Consider the following 19,628-nt stretch of genomic DNA (forward strand, 5'->3'; position numbering starts at 1 on the left):
GGGTCACAAGAGGGAGGCAAAGTGGAAAATGAAATTACCAAAGTGATGCCTGTTGCCCAGCCTGTTAATAGTCACTCTCTTCGTGATACTTCAAGCATCTTATTTTTTTAGTCCCAAGCAAATGTAAATATCACATATTCTCTTCCCCAAGTGACCTTTTAGACAAGTGATTATCTACTTAACAATCTCATATTGATAGTCTATGTTTTCTAGTCTTTCTTTTCCTCTCTATTATAGAAATTTCCAAACATACGCAGTATCTCTTCCCCCCACACTTATGCTGGAGCACTTTGAAGCCAATTCTAGGCATTATATTTCATCCAAAAATATTTCACTGCCCGTAATCTTCTTAAGAGAGTATAGTGAATTTTTCGATTATTCCCTTTTCCCATTTTAGAATGGGATGCTGAGTCTCACTCTGTTATCCAGGCTGGAGTACAGTAGCACAATCTCAGCTCACTGCAGCCTCAACCTTGGGCTGAAGCAATCCTTCCACCTCAGCCTCTCGAGTAGCTGAAACGATAGGTATGTGCTACCACACCTGGCTAATTTTTGTTTTTTAGTTTTTAAGAGACAAGGTTTTGCCACATTGCCCAGGCTGGTCTTGAACTTCTGAGCTCATGCGATCCGCCCACTTCTGAGCTCATGTGATCCGCCCACCTCGGTCTCCCGAAGTGCTGGGATCACAGATGTGTGCCACTGCACCCAGCCAGGATGCTTTTTTACTTGGTTTTCTTTCTCATCCTGAACATAAGTACCATCTTTTGCCAGGGTTTATGCCAGTATCAGAAATTTCCCTGTGAAGAATATAAATTCTCCTAAAATACGACTGTCATTTTTATCTAAGGCTTACTCATTAGCAGGCACCATTCTGGGTTGCAAAAACCTTTCTGGAGCTGAGCAAACTGAGATTTCAGAGACTTGGCAGAGGTCACACTGCCAGTACACACTAGTCCCATAATGTTTCCAGAAAGAACTACGTAGAATTCCATTATAACACAGATTGATGTTTTTGCCATCTACTTACATTAGGACTCATTGTGAAAGCTGTATTATGAGAGGCCATGTGCTATACATTATTTAAATATGTAGTATTTAATATTATTAGTTAATTAGTAATTACTAGTAGATCAATAAGTAGTATTAACTCAGTCTGGACCAAAATTAATTCTAGGTTTACTTTTAAACTATTAAGATAACTATAGGCCATTATTGTTAGAACAAATGAAATTAATGCAAGGACCAACTTTAAACAGTCTACACGGATTTTGAGTACTTTTTGAGAAGGTTGCGCTGTACTCTAATGCAACTGTAACTAGAAGAATAAAATGATAATAGAATCTTAGTTGACCTGGGCTAGGAGTCCAGTTTAGTTTATGATTGGCTCCACCTGTCTTTAAGGATGAGTGTTTCCCCATGAGTTAGGCATTTTGAGTGTTCGTGCATCTTGAGCTCTTGGGATGAGAATGACTGGGTTTGACACAGGGTGCTTCTCTTGCAGGATGCACATGATGGGGAAGTCAATGCTGTGCAGTTCAGTCCAGGTTCCCGGTTACTGGCCACCGGAGGCATGGACCGCAGGGTTAAGCTTTGGGAAGTATTTGGAGGTGAGAGCCTGCTGCTTGATCTCAGACTGAAAACTTGAGATGATGCACCCTTGCACCACAGAAAGAAGCTGTGTTGCTGGCGTCTGGTTGACCTTGCTTTCGGGCACTGTGAATTGTTCATCTTCTCAAAACATACATTTTATGTAAGGGATCATTTGACCAAAGCATTGTACCTCTCAGTTATTCTTTACATCCAAGTGGATATTTGCTATCATTTTCTAAGTAGTGATCACAAAATACTGTTAAGTTATGGATATGTTTATGTTAGTAAGGTTTCTGTAATTTTTCTCAAGTGTATACCAATCAGAGCATCTTGCAAAATAGTACCGTTTTTATGAGGAAAATAAGTCTTATGATCATGGATTCTACAATTAAACTATACATTAAGCTGTGGTTGATGCATTTAATGACAATGGCAATAGCCTAGGGAAGAAATGATTGGAGTCATGTCTAAGCTTGAGAAAACAGAGGCGTATTACCTAGAAAAGATGTATTTAACAGTGTATCAGACAAGGGCCCTTAGATCAAGACTCAGTCTCTTTGGACTTTTAGGATGCTCAGAGATGGATGGCATTAAAACAGAAAATGGAAGTTAATGAAACCATCTCTTAGAAATCTGAAGCTGGGCATTTCCCAGTTTTGACATTTTCAAGATTCAGTTAAATATGCATCTATTTTTACTAAAGTAAGGCCAAAGAATAAGGCTTAAGGTTTTTAATAGGAACCACTTTGTCAAGTGTCCGTGGTTGCAACACATACATTATCCCTGTCCAGCAATAAATAGCTCCAAAGTGATTTTGTCTGTTAACAGCCCTGTGTGGTTAGAACAGTAGAGGTTGTGCCATTTCACAGATAAAGGGAATAAAACTCAGACACTATGTGATTTACATGGCTAGTGAATGATTTCTGTGGTGAGGGAGTGGTGGAACTAGGACTAATGCAGGTCAGAAGACTTGAAATTCCATGCTCTTCTTACTGTAGCCTTCTCTAGCAACTGAAAAATCTTAGGGGTACTGCTTTTAAGGTTTATTAGAGCAGGAGCAACTTATTAGAATAGGTTATTAGTAAAGCACCCCTCCTATCTGCCCCGGCCTTTGATTTTCAGGAAAGGGACTCCAGTTACAGCCCATTGAAGCATACTAAAATTTGCTATTTTGCCCAGAAACATTTAGCTTATGAATGATAATGGCTGACGCTATTAGAAAACAATAATAAAAACAAATCATAAGAAATTTTCACTTTGTGAGGCTGGGGCAAGAGGATTGCTTGAGGCCAGCAGTTCAAGACCAGCCTGGGCAACAAAGTGAGACCCTGTCTCTACAAAAAAAATATTAAAAAGTAGCTGGGTGCGGTGGCATGCACTTGCAGTCCCAGCTTCCTGGGAAGCTGAAGTGGGAAGATCAATTGAGCCCAGGAGTGAGAGGCTGCTGTGAGCTGTGATCACATCACTGTACCTCTAGCCTGGGCAGCAGAGCAAGACCCTGTGTCTTTTAAAAAAAGGAAATTTTAGGGAATTTGATTTGTAAAATCAAAGTAAACGGTCTGTTTTGATTATGCCATTGAGATTTAAATAAAAATAACACTAGAAGTATTTTTGTTTTACTCCTTGGTCAGTAAAAACACCTATAAGAGAATTAGAGGTACCAACTTTTAATTCTAGTAACCTTTTTGCTGCTGAAAAGGAAACGAACATCAGTTGAAGTTAATACTGACATAATTTGTGCAAGCACATAATTTGTGTTAATAAAATCAAGTTTCTACCTAATCTGCAGAAATAGCAGAATGTTTGGCAGCATTTCTTACAGTTTTGTATAGGGCCTTTCTTCTACAAACACCTTTTTCAGTCTATAATATTTTTCCTCTTGGCTAATATTTATTTACTGAATCTTGGAAGAGGCCAAGTTCAAGAGACCTTTTCTGAAATAGTTTGAGGGTCCTGTTTTTTCATCCTTTTAGAATATCAGAAGAATCACACTTTCTACCCAGTGGGAACATCTGTTTTTGCTCATTCTCTCCAAAGCAGAAGTTCCACTGGGAATTATACAAATGCTGTTGACATAGCACCCCCCGCCCCCAACCCCGTACCTTGTAGATAATTAAGAGTTTTAATATGGCTTTGTTCTTTTGAGATCAATCTCTCATATTGAATAGCATTAATTTTTTGGTCACTTCTTACATTTCGGCACTGTGTTAAGTGCCAAGCAAATAGACCAGTATTTTAAGCATAAGCCAAAGAGATATTTCTTAGAATTTGCAGTTAATATTTTTATCTGTGAAGATTTCATCTAAAGGAAAATCTTAGTGAATACTAGCCTTTTTCAACCCTTTTGAAAATCTTAAGAAAGCGAGGATCCAGAAAAAGCCATTAAATATGCTGTATTTTGCAAGTGAGTTCAGAGGAGAGGTTCATCAACCAGGTTAACAGTGTGGCCTGAATGTACATGACAGCTTCAAACCAGTATTCGTGTCACCTTGATATCTGGCTCCAATCATTATTTTTACTACTTAGAAGTACGGAATAAGATAAAAATGTGTTGAAATGTTTTCTGTTCTGTGTCCCTCTTTTACAAATATGATTACAATGGTTCCTTAATTCCTAGCTTATCTGTGTGGATCATCCTTAAGTTACCCTTTTAAAAGGAATTTAATCAAATCATTGAGCTTTTTGCTCTTCCCGTTTTGGGATTGCCCGTTACTGAAATTTGCGTGTGGGTGGCCAGGCTGTCTGGAAGCAGAGTAGATAAAGTGGACAGTGGCTCTGTTGGTGAGGGAGAGCTGTGTAGAGGGACGGGAGGTGCTGGCACTTAGTTCGCTTGCCAGGATCTTAGGTTCATGGAGATAAAGTATGAGGGCAAATTCCAGAAACTCCAAACTAGCTTGACTGGTATTCTAATGACTAGTCATTTAAATATAACTAACACAATTTCTTTTCACACCTTAATGAAAATTACCACACCGTGGATCCGGAGATTGACTGCCAGTTTCTACAAAAGTGATAGTTATTAAGTTGGCACAAATACTGATTGACCCAAAGATTTATGTACATAAGTTTTTAAAATTTACTGAGAAATAATGGAACTGAATAAACCCAGTCTCTAGTTTGATTGACATGGTTTATAAATTCCTACACTTTGTTTTTCTCAAGAGAATGAATAACTACATTTCTTAAAGAACAGAACACACATGCAAGATACTGGGGTCAGTGTCCACTTAGACTTGCATTGCTCTTAGAAACTGGCAGTATCTTTTATCTCTCATATTCTGTTTGTCCTGCTATTTTGTTTGATTCTGTAAAGGTACAGGATAGCTATTGTTTCAGCAGTGTAATTGGCTTCCATTGTATTTCAGTGCCGTGTTTTAATGTATTTATTGGCTTTATTTAACTTCCCGTCATCCTAATTTTTTCTTTTTATACAGAAAAATGTGAGTTCAAGGGTTCCCTATCTGGCAGTAATGCAGGAATTACAAGCATTGAATTTGATAGTGCTGTAAGTATCAAATAGCTATGATTTTAGAGGTTTTTAGAAATAATTTAAGACATTCGGTTCTTGAAATTATAAAATAACTTACCCGATTTCTCTGCCATTCTCTGTATCTTAAGTCAAATCCCTGTTAAAGAAAGATGGAAGTTAGGGTTAATTGCTGTATCAACTCTGATAAACCCTTGGGTTCTGCTTCACGCATTAGGCTTGTGATGTTACTCAGTACTTTGTATAATTTCCCTTAATAGTTGTATTTTGAGTGTATAGATGCTGTACTCCAGGGGCCAGCGTGGTCTCTACCCTCAGAGATTCGCCATCTAAATGAGAGTGATGGGAAAGCATTAAACTGCAAAGCGTTGTGCTGAGTTATGGCTGAGATGTGTGTGGAGTAGAAAGGAAATACTGATGAGAGAGTAGCTCTTTCTGGGGCAAGGGTTAGGGGCCATAGTAAGGCATTTAAAGCAGATCTAAAGATAATCAAAGGTCAGAGGCAAAAAATCGGGGACGGACACCGCAGGCAGAGGGAGCAGAGGAGGTTGGGCTGGGCGGGTGCAGGAGCTTGGGTGGAGGTGATGACTGGGTGAGGCCAAGGCCACGTCCTCATCTACCAAGAGTCCTTATCTTGATTGTCATCTCTGGGGAGCCTTTTTCACATTCCTGGGTGGGCTGAGTGTCTATGTTCCCAGCATCTTGTGCAAACGTATTCTGTATCTGCTTCTTTTACTAAGCTGAGAGCTGACTACCTGAGGACAAGTGTCTGGGCGTTAATCATCTTTGTATCCCCAGCACCTGGCACAGTGCCTATTAGGTTCTAAATAACTGCTCCTTGAATTTAATTGGGGAATGATAAGGAAATAAGGTTGGAAAATGAGGGTATGTTGTATTGAAAGGTTTAGACTTCTGTAAAGCCATGTGGAGACTTGAGAGATTTTTAGAAATGGGTGTGGTGTTAAATTGTGGTATAACTGTGACAGTGTTGAAGACTGGATTGGAGGAAGCAGGTCTGCAGTGGCCCGTGCGTTCAGTGCTTCTGCAGAGATGCAGGAGGCCCAGGTGGGGGCTGAGGCAATAGGGGAGAGAGGAGAGGACCAGGCTCGACACATTGAAGATGAACAGTTCCCAGAGTGAGAGTTGGGAGATTAGGCAAGGAGAGGGTCAAGGGTGCCTCTGAGGTTTCTGACTTGTTAATATTTGCTGCTAGTGAAGGTTGCCAAGGGAAAAGTGAGTAGGGAAGGCTGAGTTCCATTTTGAGCTTGAGGTGTCTGCAATATTCCAGTGAAATTGAGCAAGCTCAAAAAAAAAAGGTCTGAACTCGAAGGACACTGGCGAGTTGAAGCACACTCATGACAGTAGCTGCTATTCAGGCTGGGTGTATAGTTTAAAGCATCTAAACCTTCTTGTACTTGATTATTGGAGAATTTATATCACGTGAACTTAATTCCTCTGATTTGGCTAAAAATTGGTTTTCCTCTTCTTTATTCCCACAGGGATCTTACCTCTTAGCAGCTTCAAATGATTTTGCAAGCCGAATCTGGACTGTGGATGATTATCGGTTACGGGTAAGACCCAGTTAAGAAAGTTAGTGCAATCTCCAAACTTCATGTGTTGTTATCAAGGCACAAACTGGCAGGTGCTTAATTAGGGGACTTTGTTTTCCTGAAAATCATGCTTGATTCACCCTGCCCTTCCTTTCCTCCTTGGGGAAATCTGTGTTTCCACTTTATACTCTTTGTCCAAGACTCAGTTTCAAAATATTTGCAATGGGACCCTCACATTTGCATGAAAACCTTGGAATACTCTTCGTAAGGACTAGATACTTTGGTAGATAGCAGTTTTGGCTTAATGGCACAGGATTTAGCAACAGCATGTGCATTATGATTCCTGTGGGCTCTAAAACCTAATTACCTCACAGAGTAAAGTGGAATATAGAAGTACAAATGGATGTATCATCGGGATAAGACAATTCTGAAACAAAAACTCCAAGGTGAGAAAGAGGAGACAGGTGTCAGAGCAGGGAGAAATGATTGGATGTTGAGGAAAGCTGCATTTGAACCAAAACTTGCCGAGAATTCTCTTGGCATCCGATAGAGAGACCAAAACTTGGTTGTATCATTTTTTATTGGGGCGGGGGACGGAGGGTGAAGCATGTAACTTAATTTGCAGACATTTTTTTTCCCCATAAGCCTGAAGGAATCATCACATAAGCTTATTAAATACAAGCTATTGAAAGATACAATGGAGGATGAATTTGGCATTAGTAGGCATTTTACTAAAAAAAATTTAAAAAAGTTAACACAAGCCGTTTTTGTGTGTCAACCCACACCAAAAACAGAGGAAGTAATGTTAAGATGAATTTTTTTTTCTTTTCTTTTTTTTTTTTTGAGATGGAGTTTTGCTCTTGTGTGGGGTACAGTGGTGTGATCTCACCTCACTGCAACCTCCGCCTCCTGGGTTCAAGCAATTCTCCTGCCTCAGCCTCCTGAGTAGCTAGGATTACAGGCATGGCTAATTTTTATATTTTTAGTAGAGATGGGGTTTCACCATGTCGGCCAGGCTGGTCTCAAACTTCTGACCTCAAGGGATCTGCCCACCTCAGCCTCCCAAAGTGCTGGGATTACAGGCATGAGCCACTGTGCCCAGCAAGTTACATTTCTTTTTTTTTTTTTTTTTTTTTGAGGCAGAGTCTTGCTCTGTCATCCAGGCTAGAGTGCAGTGGCACAGTCTTGGCTCACTGCAAACTCCGCCTCCTGGGTTCAAGCAATTCTCCTGCCTCAGCCTCCCGAGTAGCTGGGACTATAGGCGTGCACCACCACGCCCAGCTAATTTTTGTATTTTTTTAGTAGAGATGGGGGTTTCACCATCTTGGCCAGGCTGGTCTTGAACTCCTGACCTCATGTTCCACCCACCTCGGCCTCCCAAAGTGCTGGGATTACAGGCGTGAGCCGCCATGCCTGGCCTAAATTTCTTTTTTCTTTTTTTTTTTCTGAGATGGAGCCTGTCGCCCAGGCTGGAGTGCAATGATGTGATCTCAGCTCACTGCAACCTCTGACTCCCAGGTTCAAGTGATTCTTCTTCCTCAGCCTCCCAAGCAGCTGGGATTACATGCACCCGCCACCACGCCCGGCTAATTTTGTTTTGTTTTTTTAATTTATTTATTATTTTGAGATGGAGTCTCACTCTGTTGCCCAGGCTAGAGTGCAGTGGCATGATCTCAGTTCACTGCAAGCTCCACCTGCCAGGTTCATGCCAGTCTCCTGCCTCAGCCTCCTGAGTAGCTGGGACTACAGGCACGTGCCACCACACCTGGCTAATTTTTTTGTATTTTTAGTGGAGATGGGGTTTCACCGTGTTAGCCAGGATGGTCTCGATCTCCTGACCTCGTGAACCACCTGCCTCGGCCTCCCAAAGTGCTGGGATTACAGGCGTGAGCCACTGCACCTGGCCTAATTTTTGTGTTTTTTTAGTAGAGACAGGGTTTCCCCATGTTGGCCAGGCTGGTCTTGAACTCCTGACCTCAAGTGGTCTGTCTGCCTTGGCCTCCCAACGTGCTGGGATTACAGGCGTGCGCCACCATGCCTGGCCCAGATGAATTTCTTAAATCTACAAGGGAGGTGGAGGAGCTGTAGTAGAATAGTATATTAGGTGGGTTTCTGGTGATTTTCTTGAGAGGGTTGTATAGATTATTAGTATTAGATGCTAGCCAATACCTCAGGGGTAGTCATTCTTAATTCACAATTAAAAGAAGATCCAGGTCCAAACATGCAAAATAATGAGCCCTGATGATGACAAGGACATGTTGTGAGAGCTGAGGAGCCTATGTTCTTGTCTTAATGACGAACTAGGGAAGTGCGCTGCTAGAGAGCCTGCCACAGGGCACATCAATTCAGATGCTTGAACAGGTTCAGTTGAAGCCCTGTAGTTCCATACTGTACACATGGAAAAGATGGCCTAGCCAGTACTCATGGCTACCTTCTAATCCATCCTGTGGCATACTGTGATTTATCTAACCATTGATCTTTTATTCTAGACTGAGATACAGTAAAACTGACCAGTTATTGAAGAGGGGCCTACAGCCTTTTTTTTAATGATAGTCCCTTAGAGGAAAAGAGGAAGAAGTTGAGTCAACCAGTAGTGCAGGATGATATTTTTTAGTTGGCAAAAGAGGAGTCCTGTACAGGTGGGCATCAGCCTTTGGGTCAGAAATAACAAGAAGGGGACCTAGAGCAGGGAGCTAGACTGACAGATGAAGGTCATAACATTGAGCTGGCACACAGATCTCACTGGGGAAATGTTCTCAGTATGCTGGAGCACGGCACAGGCTGCTGGGCTGCTGCTTCTGATGATGCCGTGCTGGGGCAGGAGCCTCCTGTGCTGGACTAGTTGGCTTTTGAGTTTCTGGCCTGCTCATAACCTTGTCCTGTTCCTTGGTAAATGTGTGAAGATTGGGAGGCCTTTTTCAGCAGATTCCCTGTACCCAGAGAACTCTCCTGAAAACCTTACCAAGTTCCAGAAAGTAAAATAGGCTCCTTATTCTAGGGAGTGCTGGCTTTTTTTTAGACCCCAGTTAACAGATGGTACTGGAGGACAGGAATCCATTCATCTATGTTGTGAAATTCATAGACATCCATGCCCTGTTTGGTATCTTCTTTGCTCATACGACAAGGGAATGGTGTTGGGAGAGACTGGCAAACAAGAAGCAGCTGGTTGAGTGCTTGCTTTAACATCCTTTTTGTAAATGCACCCTAGAAACGACCTGGCATTGAAAGGAGTCCTCTGTGATGCCTCTGTTAAAAACCTAAAGTCAGTACAAAACTGCCTGGCTGCTCGGTAAGATTTGACTTGAGGAACTTGCTTGAGAACCCCCATGCCCACTTCTCTCGTGGTGTGGTGAAGTGGCCACAGTGAGGATTGGCTATGGCTGCTAGGTGATGGTTTCTGTTTGGAATGTTCCTCTTTGAGTTCTGCATTCTTCTGGAATCAGTTGTCTTTGGTTGGTGTTATGTTAGCTGCATGATTAAGTTGTTATCTGAATGAGCAATTTTGTGTTTAGAAATAGGGGTCGGCACTCGTTATCTGCCATGAGGCACAGAGAGAGTCTGTGCAGAGCCCAGTGGAGCAGAGAAATCTTGAAGCCTCCCGACTTTGAGTCCGCGGCCTTGATGACATCTAAACCCGCTGCCCCTCTATTGTTAATCCCTGTTTAAAAGTAGAAGATGAAACCTAAGAGTGGTGTTAATCACAAAAATAAATTTCAGAAACACCTAACGGATATAAGAATTTTAAATCTGATCCATTTCAAAGGACTCTATAAATGATAGAGGTGAATGAATGCCTGTAGGAGGCCCAGCTCTATACCACTGGAAGCACCGAGACAGTGAGTCAGCTTCAGGCAGCTCCAGCTTATTCTCACTGAGAATAAGGTGAGCAGAAGCCGAAACATTGTAAAGAGCAAGCTGACAATACATACGAGGAGCCAAGAAACACAACGTCCCTTTCCCTTATTCCGTTAGTTCAGCAGTTTCATTGCTGGAAATAAGTCAAGAGAAGAAAGCTCTGTGCTCATAAATGTTCACTGCAACAGCATTTGTGACAGACTCTTAAAGAAAGGGAGGTGCAACAAGGAAGAGATTTGATCCCATTCATGTTGTTGAGTCCATACTAAGATAGCACAAGGATGTTTCCTGTTCACAGATGTTACAGAGATCCAGGGTGTTCAAATCAGCAGAACCCCAAAGCCCATGAATTTTCAGCTATCACATGAAAAAATGCTTACGCTATAAGCTTAAAAGAGCAATGGATAAATTTTTAGGAAGAGTATAATTGTGTAAAGATTAACATGTTCCTGTAAAGTATGTAAAAATGAACATACAGATGGTCCCCAGTGTAGGGTATTTTCATCTTACAATGTGTTTGTCAGGACTGGCCCCATCATAAGTTGAGGATCATCTGTACTTGCCATATCCCACTTATGAGCAATGTCTTTTTCTTCTCTGTGTTTGTGAAATGTGATTTTACTCTTAACATTAAGAAAGAAACAGATAGTGAATATAAATACAAATTTGAAATTTTAATAAAATAGTTATTAAGAATTTAATGTAAGGCCGGGCACAGTGGTTCATGCCTGTGATCTTAGCACTTTGGGAGGCCGAGGCAGGTGGATCACTTGAGGTCAGGAGTTCAAGACCAGCCTGGCCAACATGGTAAAACCCCGTCTCTACTAAAAATACAAAAATTAGCTGGACATGGTGGTGCACGCCTATAGTCCCAGCTACTCAGGAGGCCGAGGCAGGAGAATCACTTAAACCTTGGAGGCAGAGGTTGCAGTGAGCTGAGATCACGCCACTGCGCTCCAGCTTGGGTGATGAGCGAAACTCCGTCTCAAAAAAGAAAAAAAATATAGAATTTAAGAAGTAGCCTACCCAAGTTTTGTCTCTCCCCATGATTTGTGCAGAGTGGATGTTTTATATTGAATGGAATCATTATTCATGGACTGTATCTAGTGTAGGCTTTGTTACTGGAGCTTTCTTGATCTTACAGAAGGATCAGTAGGAGGTTTTCACACAACCGCAGCACAGCCGGCACCCGACTGGCAGCAGTTGTAAGATGCTGTCCCAGTTTCAGAGGTTTGAATGTGGGATAAGGCAGTCTGAGAACTCATGCAAGCTTCCCTCATTGAAGAAGAGAGGGGAGTATATGTGGCCTTAAGTTTTTGTTTCTGTGGTAAAGTGGAGTTAACCCCACTGAAAATAGAGGAAAGATTGGTTTCAAAAATGTTAACACAAAAAATCTAACCCTGAACTATGAGGTCTCATCTTTGGGACTACCTAAGGTTTGGAGTGCAGTAGCATGATCTGGGCTCCCTGCAGCCTCGACCTTCTGGGCTCAAGCAATCCTCTCACCTCAGCCTCCCCTGTAACAGCTGAGACCATAAGTACATACCACCACACCCAGCTAATTCAAATTTTTTTGTAGAGATGAGGGTCTCACTATTTTGCCCAGGCTGGTCTCGAACTCCTGGGCTCAAGCAATCCTCCCACCTTGGCCTCCCAAAGTGCTGGGATCACCAGTGTGAGCCACTTGGCGCACCCTTGCATTTTCTAATTAGAAAGAAAACATCAGTGAATACCTTCTGAACCTCTGGTGTTTCACACATAGAAAAATGTTGATCGTGCGCTGCATAGAGGTCAATGATGAATGGTAAAAGGTCTGAGTCCTCAGATCCCCTCCCAGCATCCCAGTTATCCCCAGCTGCCTCTCCTCCATCGCGCTTCAGAAGTGCTGTGATGGACAGAAGGGCAGCTGACACTCCATGATGTCCCTCATTCTGTGTTCCTCCGTGAGCTCAGGGAAGACACTGGTTGGCATCCAACAGCTTAGTCACAAAGGGATTTGATTGTTGGGAGTGCTGATATCTGTGGCTATGATCTGACTTGTTCAAGCTGAGACCTCTGATTGAAAATCCCCCAGGGGTTTTAATTGTTTACATCAGGAGTCCTGATGTTTCCTTTTGTAAATTATGCCTGTGGTGACCTTGTCTAGTCTGACTTTAAATATGGAACTGACTTTCAGCAGCATGGGGCAAAATCGAGGCTTTAAAAATTTTTTGATATAATTCAGACAGAAAAATTACAAAAACAGTACAGCAGGTATCTGTGGTAGAGCTGATTTCAAATTCAAGATTGAGGATGGGGAGCACGTGAAGCTTGGTCCTAGTGATGTTGAATTTTTGTTTTTAATGTTATTTTTAGCGGGAGTTTTATCCTTTCGGTCTTGATACCTCACCTTTGGCCAACACGCAGAGACAGGCTTCCTATGAAATACATGGCCTCCGGATAAGACTCAGTGGATGAAATTGTGGCATCGTATCCTGTTTGGGATGTGTGTGTGTGTGTGTGTGTGTGTGTGTGTGTGTGTGTGTGTGAGACAGGATCTTGCTGTCACTCCGGTGGAGTACAATGGCACTATCATAGTTCATTGCAACCTCAACCTCCCAGGCTCAAGCAATCCTCTTGCCTCAGCTTCCCAAGTAGCTGGGACCCCAGGCGCATGCCACCACTCCCTGCAAATTTTTAAAAAATTTTTTTGTAGAGATGGGGGTTTCACTGTGTTGCCCAGGCTGGTCTTGAACTCCTGGGCTCAAGCAGTCCTCACACCTTGGCGTCCCAGTGTGCTGGGATTGCAGGTGTGAGTCACTGTGCCTGACCTGTTTCTTTTTCCTTTGCTGTCTTATCGCTTTGAGTGTTCCTGGCCAGATCTCAGGGTGGTCTGACACTCTGACTCTGGAGGTAAGGATGCTGTGGATACTTTGCCAGCATAGGCAGGGCCTGGCGCCCTGAGGCTCACCCTGGCTGTGTTCTCTCTCCTAGCACACACTCACGGGACACAGTGGGAAAGTGCTGTCTGCTAAGTTCCTGCTGGACAATGCGCGGATTGTCTCAGGAAGTCACGACCGGACTCTCAAACTCTGGGATCTACGCAGCAAAGTCTGTGAGGAAATTCAGTCTCTCTGTCTGTGTGTATGCTTAGATGTTAGTGTGGAGGTGTGTGTTTGCACGTCAGAGCCTGCATTTATGTAATATAGTTTGAATTTCAGATCTGGCTTCATGTTTAGAGGGGCACTGAGAGTAGTGATAGTTTTTCTTGTTTAAAGCTTCATTTAAGTGAGTAACTCTGACAAGTCCGTGGTTAGAGGGTAGCAGCATTATGTAAACAGCCACGTTGGTGCCTCTGCTTGATTAATGATGTTTGCATTTCTTGCAGGCATAAAGACAGTGTTTGCAGGATCCAGTTGCAATGATATTGTCTGCACAGAGCAATGTGTAATGAGTGGACATTTTGACAAGAAAATTCGTTTCTGGGACATTCGGTATGATACCCAAGCGCCTAACAGGAGGCATATAAGGGTCTCCACAGTGATGGTTGTGTACATGGGTTGTGCTTTTAAGATATCAGGACATGGCAGAAATGGGTTTCAGTACATGTATAGTGTTAGCTTATTAACACTTGGCTATTCTTTCCCATGAAGTAGACTGTGGAGCTTAGCAGTCATTTATTGAGCACGCAGTGAGTGCTAGGCCCTTCACCAGCTGGCAGGTAAGAAAAGGCAAACAGGATACTCTTTCTACCTTTAGGTAATTTAAACTGTAGTAGGGAAGGCAGACACAAAAGTCAGTGACTAGTGTGTTGAAGTAGAGGCAGGTACCTTTGTCCAAGTGTGTTAAAGAATGCCTCTCGAGATTTCTCCGGAGACGTGAGTAGGATTCACATGGCAGGAAAGCCACTCAAACTTTTGAGTGTGTGTCTGGTGGCTGATACATGGCAAGTGAGCAGGAAACAGGGCAGAAGCCAGTGAGGTGGCTATGATGGGTTGAAATCAGGTTGCCACAGGCTTGATAAGCCATTTTCAAATCACTCGATCTTGTAAGTCGTTGGGTGTTTAGCAAGGAAATGGTTGCTTTGCAGGAGTCTAGTAGATGACTTTGGTGGCATTTTGAGAGGGCATATTAGGGAACAGGAAACCAATAGAGTTGATAAGAACCTAAGTTCAAGTCAGTAGAGGAACATGTGGAGGAGGGAATCTATTTGAAGGAGAATTTGGACAGGGCTTATTCACAGGTTGGAGGAAGGGGAAGACAGGATGGAGAATAAATGCAGACAGCCTCCCAGCAGGGTTGTAGAGAGGGCGGGGGTACAGGGCCCGTGGTGATAGATGATGCTTTGAAACACAGCATGGCACCAGAAAGTCCTGACAATACTCATGGTTCCTGGACACCACTTCACATTTTATCCATGATCTTTAGTTTGCTTTTAAAACCTGAAATTGGAACTTGAAACATGGAATTTGAGAGTTAAGTTGGATGTTCAAAGTCTCTTAGTCCATCCCATAATTTGACAGGTGAAGACCCTGAGTCCCAAGGAAGTGGAGTGGCTTGCTTCAAGCTGCATATTTAACAACAATAAGATAAATTCTTGCTTAGTTAAGGTGGGAGGTAGAAAAAGGTTTCATTGCAAGCCTACAACAAAATCATCAGAGAACAGGTCAGCACCCCCTTTGGCTATGAATGTCACCAACAGGGCCCTGCCCAGGGTGGCTGTTAGCCAACCTGGACATCGGCCGGAGCACAGAGAAGAAGAAGGAGGTGCATAGGGCCGTGGCTCTGCCCTGGTTTTCCTGGCCCCATATCTAGAGGTGGAGGGCCACAGAGCCACACTGAATAGGGCAGAAAACCTGCAAGAGGCTAGAGTTACACTTAAAAGGCAGCCCAGGCCCACTAATGCAGGTTTCTTTGCCAACTTTATCCAAAAGTTGAAATCACATCACTGAAAATAATACTAATTGGATAGTAGCCCTACTTAGCTCATGCTGATCAGAAACTGATTGGCGATTGTTGTCATTCCAAAAACGGATGAGGAAATTCTTACCAACTTCAGAGTTCTAGTCTGAGAACAACTGTCTTAGGGTCTATTGATGGGAAAGTAAGAAAAGCAGTCACAGGTTATTAGAGGACTGAGAACACATTGACTGCGCTGGCAGAGCGTTGGGTGCTAGTTGAATTGCAGTGCCTTTTTTTTCCTCCACGGGATGATGTGTAGTAGTTCTGGCCTACGTTACATTTCTCAAATCTGTTCTCCCTCTTAGATCAGAGAGCATAGTTCGAGAGATGGAGCTGTTGGGAAAGATTACTGCCCTGGACTTAAACCCAGAAAGGACTGAGCTCCTGAGCTGCTCCCGTGATGACTTGCTAAAAGTTATCGATCTCCGAACAAATGCTATCAAGCAGACGTTCAGGTAACTGAAGATGTGTTGGTTGCATGAAGACCAGAGGCCCAGCCCTGCTCTCTTACGTGCTGCGTGGCCTGAGCCCCCTCAGTGACAGTGCCCTGTTGTTTGTTTCAGTGCACCTGGGTTCAAGTGTGGCTCTGACTGGACCAGAGTTGTCTTCAGGTTAGTAGTGACCCACCCCCCGCCAATTTGGTTCATCACAAAGAGTCCTGCATGGGCATTTTCCCACTGGGGATATAGAGCTAAATTTTGTTCAGTGCCCAACCTATGTTTCCAGGAGTGTGCCTGTAAGTTCATAATTGCAGGCCACCATTATTGTCTCTTCCTTTCCAGTGTTCCTTTTGTGATTACATGAACCGAACGTGTTGTACCAAAAAGTAACAGTTGGCTGGTTGCTTTGATGTGGGTGAGCCCATTAGGTTCACTTCTCATCACTCATTCACGTAAGAGCTGTTGGAGAGCCTTTAGAAAAGGGCAGGAGTGGCTGTGGGCCTGGGGCAGGACTGAAAAGGCTTTTTGGAGAAGGGTGTACAGGTGGTCTGCAGTTTTCTGCTGCTTGTTCCCTTCTTCCATGTATCATGCTTCTTCCAAATACCTTTCCAGGCTCAGTTGCTAAGATGCTTCTTTTCTTTCCTCCTCTCTTTGACGCATGTAACAAGGCAGTCCATGGGCTGAAACCCTTAGCTATATGGAGGTTGGCTTCGATCTCCCTATATGTTGTTTTGTTGAAGTCTGTAGATAGTTAAGGACTTGGAGCCTCAAGAAGTAATGTGATGCCACTCTTCATTAGCCGGACGGGGCTGAAATACTGGGGAAAAGCAGATTTGGCTGGAAGGGCCATGACTAGCACACATTCTGAGGTCTGGGTACACAGGAGTGGTCATCAGTGAAGAACAAACATTCCTTCTCGGGAAAAAGGCCACAGAGATGCTGAATTGGGGGTGGGGAATTGACAACCTTTCTTTTCTTACTGTCTTCTGTAGCCCTGATGGCAGTTACGTGGCGGCAGGCTCTGCTGAGGGCTCTCTCTATATCTGGAGTGTGCTCACAGGGAAAGTGGAAAAGGTTCTTTCAAAGCAGCACAGGTAAGACGAACCCTGTCTCAGCCCCCCGTTGCATTGTGAGCAAGGCCTTTGACTTCATCTCAGGGGTCATCTGGTTTAGACCTCAGTCGGCGCTGTGAGGGCCCTGTCCGCCCCCCTGCTCAGCTGGCTGAGCCAAGTCAGTGGAGAGAAGCTGGGGCCACTCACACAGCACAGCAGGCCACAGTCTACAGAGTACGCCAGGTAGAGCGGTTAGAGTGGCAGCCGCTGGAGAAAGGGTTATAGAAACACATCCCTGTCTCTTTGGTTATGTCCCACGTCCTCTGTGTCTCCTTCCTCTTCTCTACTCTCCTTCCTTTCTGCCTCCCTGTCTCCCTTGGAAGTCCCTGTTGTCAGTGCATTTCGGTGCATTGACGTGTCCTAAACACTGATCTCCACACACCTTCTTTTATCTTCCACCTGATAGGCAGGCCCCAGACCCCCTTTTTCCTAGCTTTGTTCTGCCCACACAAGCCCACCTGCTAGTTGGAACCCAGATACCATTTTCCTTCAGAACCTTCTCTCCCTGTCCTTGGGCAGCAGCAACTGCTCCCAGACCTAACCAGTGCTGATCACCACTGCCTGGCTCTTCAGAGGCATGTGTCCTGTCTTTCCAGCTCACTCAGAGCTCCTCTCTCAGGGAGAGTGCGATAAGGCCTGACTGCCGAAGGGGCCAAACTCCCTCCATCCCAGCATGACTTAATTAAGTACACCACTGGATTTTTTCCGAGGTCTTTTGCATGTTAGTGAGCTCCTGCCTTGCCGCGGGCACCGTGCCAGAGAGTAAAATGGAAGTTGGAAAAATTAGGACTCCCCGAATGCACAAGCTTCTGGTGTTTGGTTTACTAAGATCTCATCCCAAATGTTCTGAAACTTGGTGCTTTTCTGATCTCTCCTTTGAAGCTCATCCATCAATGCGGTGGCGTGGTCGCCCTCTGGCTTGCACGTTGTCAGTGTGGACAAAGGATGCAAAGCTGTGCTGTGGGCACAGTATTGACGGGGCTCTCAGGGCTGGGAGGACCCCAGTGCCCTCCTCAGAAGAAGCACGTGGGCTCCTGCAGCCCTGTCCTGGCAGGTGATGTGCTGGGTATAGCATGGACCTCCCAGAGAAGCTCAAGCTATGTGGCACTGTAGCTTTGCCATGAACGGGATTTCTGAAGATTTGACTGAGGTCTCTCTTGGCCTGGAAGAAGAACACTGAAAAAACCTGACGCTGCGGTCACTTAGCAGAGGCTCAGGTTCTTGCCTTGGGAAACACTACTAGCTCTGACCTTCCATACCTCACTTGGGGGAGCACAGGGCCCCGCTGGGCCTCCTCACCAACGGCAGTGCCAAAAACAGCCCCCACATCAAGGTGGTGTTCTCTGTGCTTTCTCTCGTCCTTCCAAAGTCGGTTCTGGCCTAACGCATGTCCCAACACCTTGGGGTCGTTTGCCCAGTGAACTCACTTTAAGCATTGGATTAACGGAAACTCCCAGACTACAGACCCCTCCCTGGTGGGTTGCATGAATGTGTCTCATTACTGCTGAAATGTCCTCATATCTCTTCCACTGTTCTTCAGAGCTTTCTGGCTCTCTTTCCCCCACAAGATTCGACATATTTAAAAATCTCTGGCTTTAAAAAATGGTTTTTTGTTTTTTTGAGGTGGGAGAGGATGTGTGAACATCTTTTCCACAGAAATGGGTTTGCTGCAGAGGTAAGGATGTGTTCCTGTATCGATCTGCAGACACCCAGAAGGTGGGTGCACACTGCATGCTTAGGGGTGCCAAGGGATTCGAGACCTCCAACATATTTGTCTGAAGCTGGTGATTCTGGCCACGGCCCCTCTGCCAAGCCTGTGTGTGATGCCCTTGGTTCTTTAGTGCAAGAAGCCTAGGCTCAGAAGCACAGCAGCGCCATCTCTCCGTTTCAGGGGTTGTGATGAAGGCCAAGGAAAAACATTTATCTTTACCATTTTACCTGTGTATAAAGTTTTAGTTCATTGGGTGTGTGAAACACCCTTTTTATCACTTTTAAATTTGCACTTTATTTTTTTCTTCCATGCTTGTTCTCTGGACATTTGGGGATGTGAGTGCTAGAGCCGGTGAGAGAGGAGTCAGGCGGCCTTCCCACCGATGGTCCTGGCCTCCACCTGCCTTCTCTTTCCTGCCTGATCACCGCTTTCCAATTTGCCCTTCAGAGAACTTAAGTCAAGGAGAGTTGACATTCACACGCCAGGGCACATCTTTTATTTATTTCATTATGTTGGCCAACAGAACTTGATTGTAAATAATAATAAAGAAATCTGTTATATACTTTTCAAACTCCATGCCTCTTGGTGATTATTTTATTCTCCCTTATCCTTAGAAAGGGGAAAGAAAGTGATTTCTTTGTTTACCTGGTAGTTATTTGTAAATAACGGCTGGTACTTTTTAGCGGTCTTTTTTCGTTCATCATGTAAGCTCCATTCCACAAAGTATCACTCTCTGTAAACACCAGTGTTCCAGTTTCATGTCGCGCAAATCCTAACGGACATTGGAAAGATGTTTCTTCAGAACGTTACCGGCTGCAGTAGAAGAGCCCAGCACGGATTCCTCTTCAGCCCTCCGCACGGAGCCTTTCTCCAGTGAATCGCCGCACTGGAGAGGCATTCACTTGTGGTGGCTCAGATTCCTGACACACAGCCTGAGCTGTA

At 44.1% G+C, this 19,628-nt stretch overlaps 1 protein-coding gene and 1 non-coding gene across 5 annotated transcripts in view; both read left to right on the forward strand.

The window, feature by feature from the left end:
* The window catches only part of ATG16L1 (autophagy related 16 like 1), a 43,564-nt gene extending 24,307 nt beyond the window's left edge, over nucleotides 1-19,257 (forward strand). For all 4 annotated transcript variants that reach the window (XM_009238242.3, XM_054548636.2, XM_054548635.2 and 1 more), the window contains 9 exon segments: nucleotides 1,502-1,607; nucleotides 5,025-5,095; nucleotides 6,577-6,648; nucleotides 13,456-13,576; nucleotides 13,850-13,955; nucleotides 15,729-15,878; nucleotides 15,987-16,034; nucleotides 16,856-16,957; nucleotides 17,858-19,257. In XM_009238242.3, coding sequence (XP_009236517.1) covers nucleotides 1,502-1,607; nucleotides 5,025-5,095; nucleotides 6,577-6,648; nucleotides 13,456-13,576; nucleotides 13,850-13,955; nucleotides 15,729-15,878; nucleotides 15,987-16,034; nucleotides 16,856-16,957; nucleotides 17,858-17,951 — 870 coding nt within the window. In that variant the 3' untranslated portion in view covers nucleotides 17,952-19,257.
* On the forward strand, nucleotides 12,272-12,536 carry LOC112132483 (small Cajal body-specific RNA 6). The gene has a single exon (XR_002914249.1). It is a non-coding gene; the product is annotated as a small Cajal body-specific RNA 6 (non-coding RNA).
* Nucleotides 19,258-19,628: the final 371 nt, after the last annotated feature.

Source organism: Pongo abelii, chromosome 11 (assembly GCF_028885655.2).
Source record: "Pongo abelii isolate AG06213 chromosome 11, NHGRI_mPonAbe1-v2.0_pri, whole genome shotgun sequence".
Classification (NCBI taxonomy): Eukaryota; Metazoa; Chordata; class Mammalia; order Primates; family Hominidae; genus Pongo; species Pongo abelii.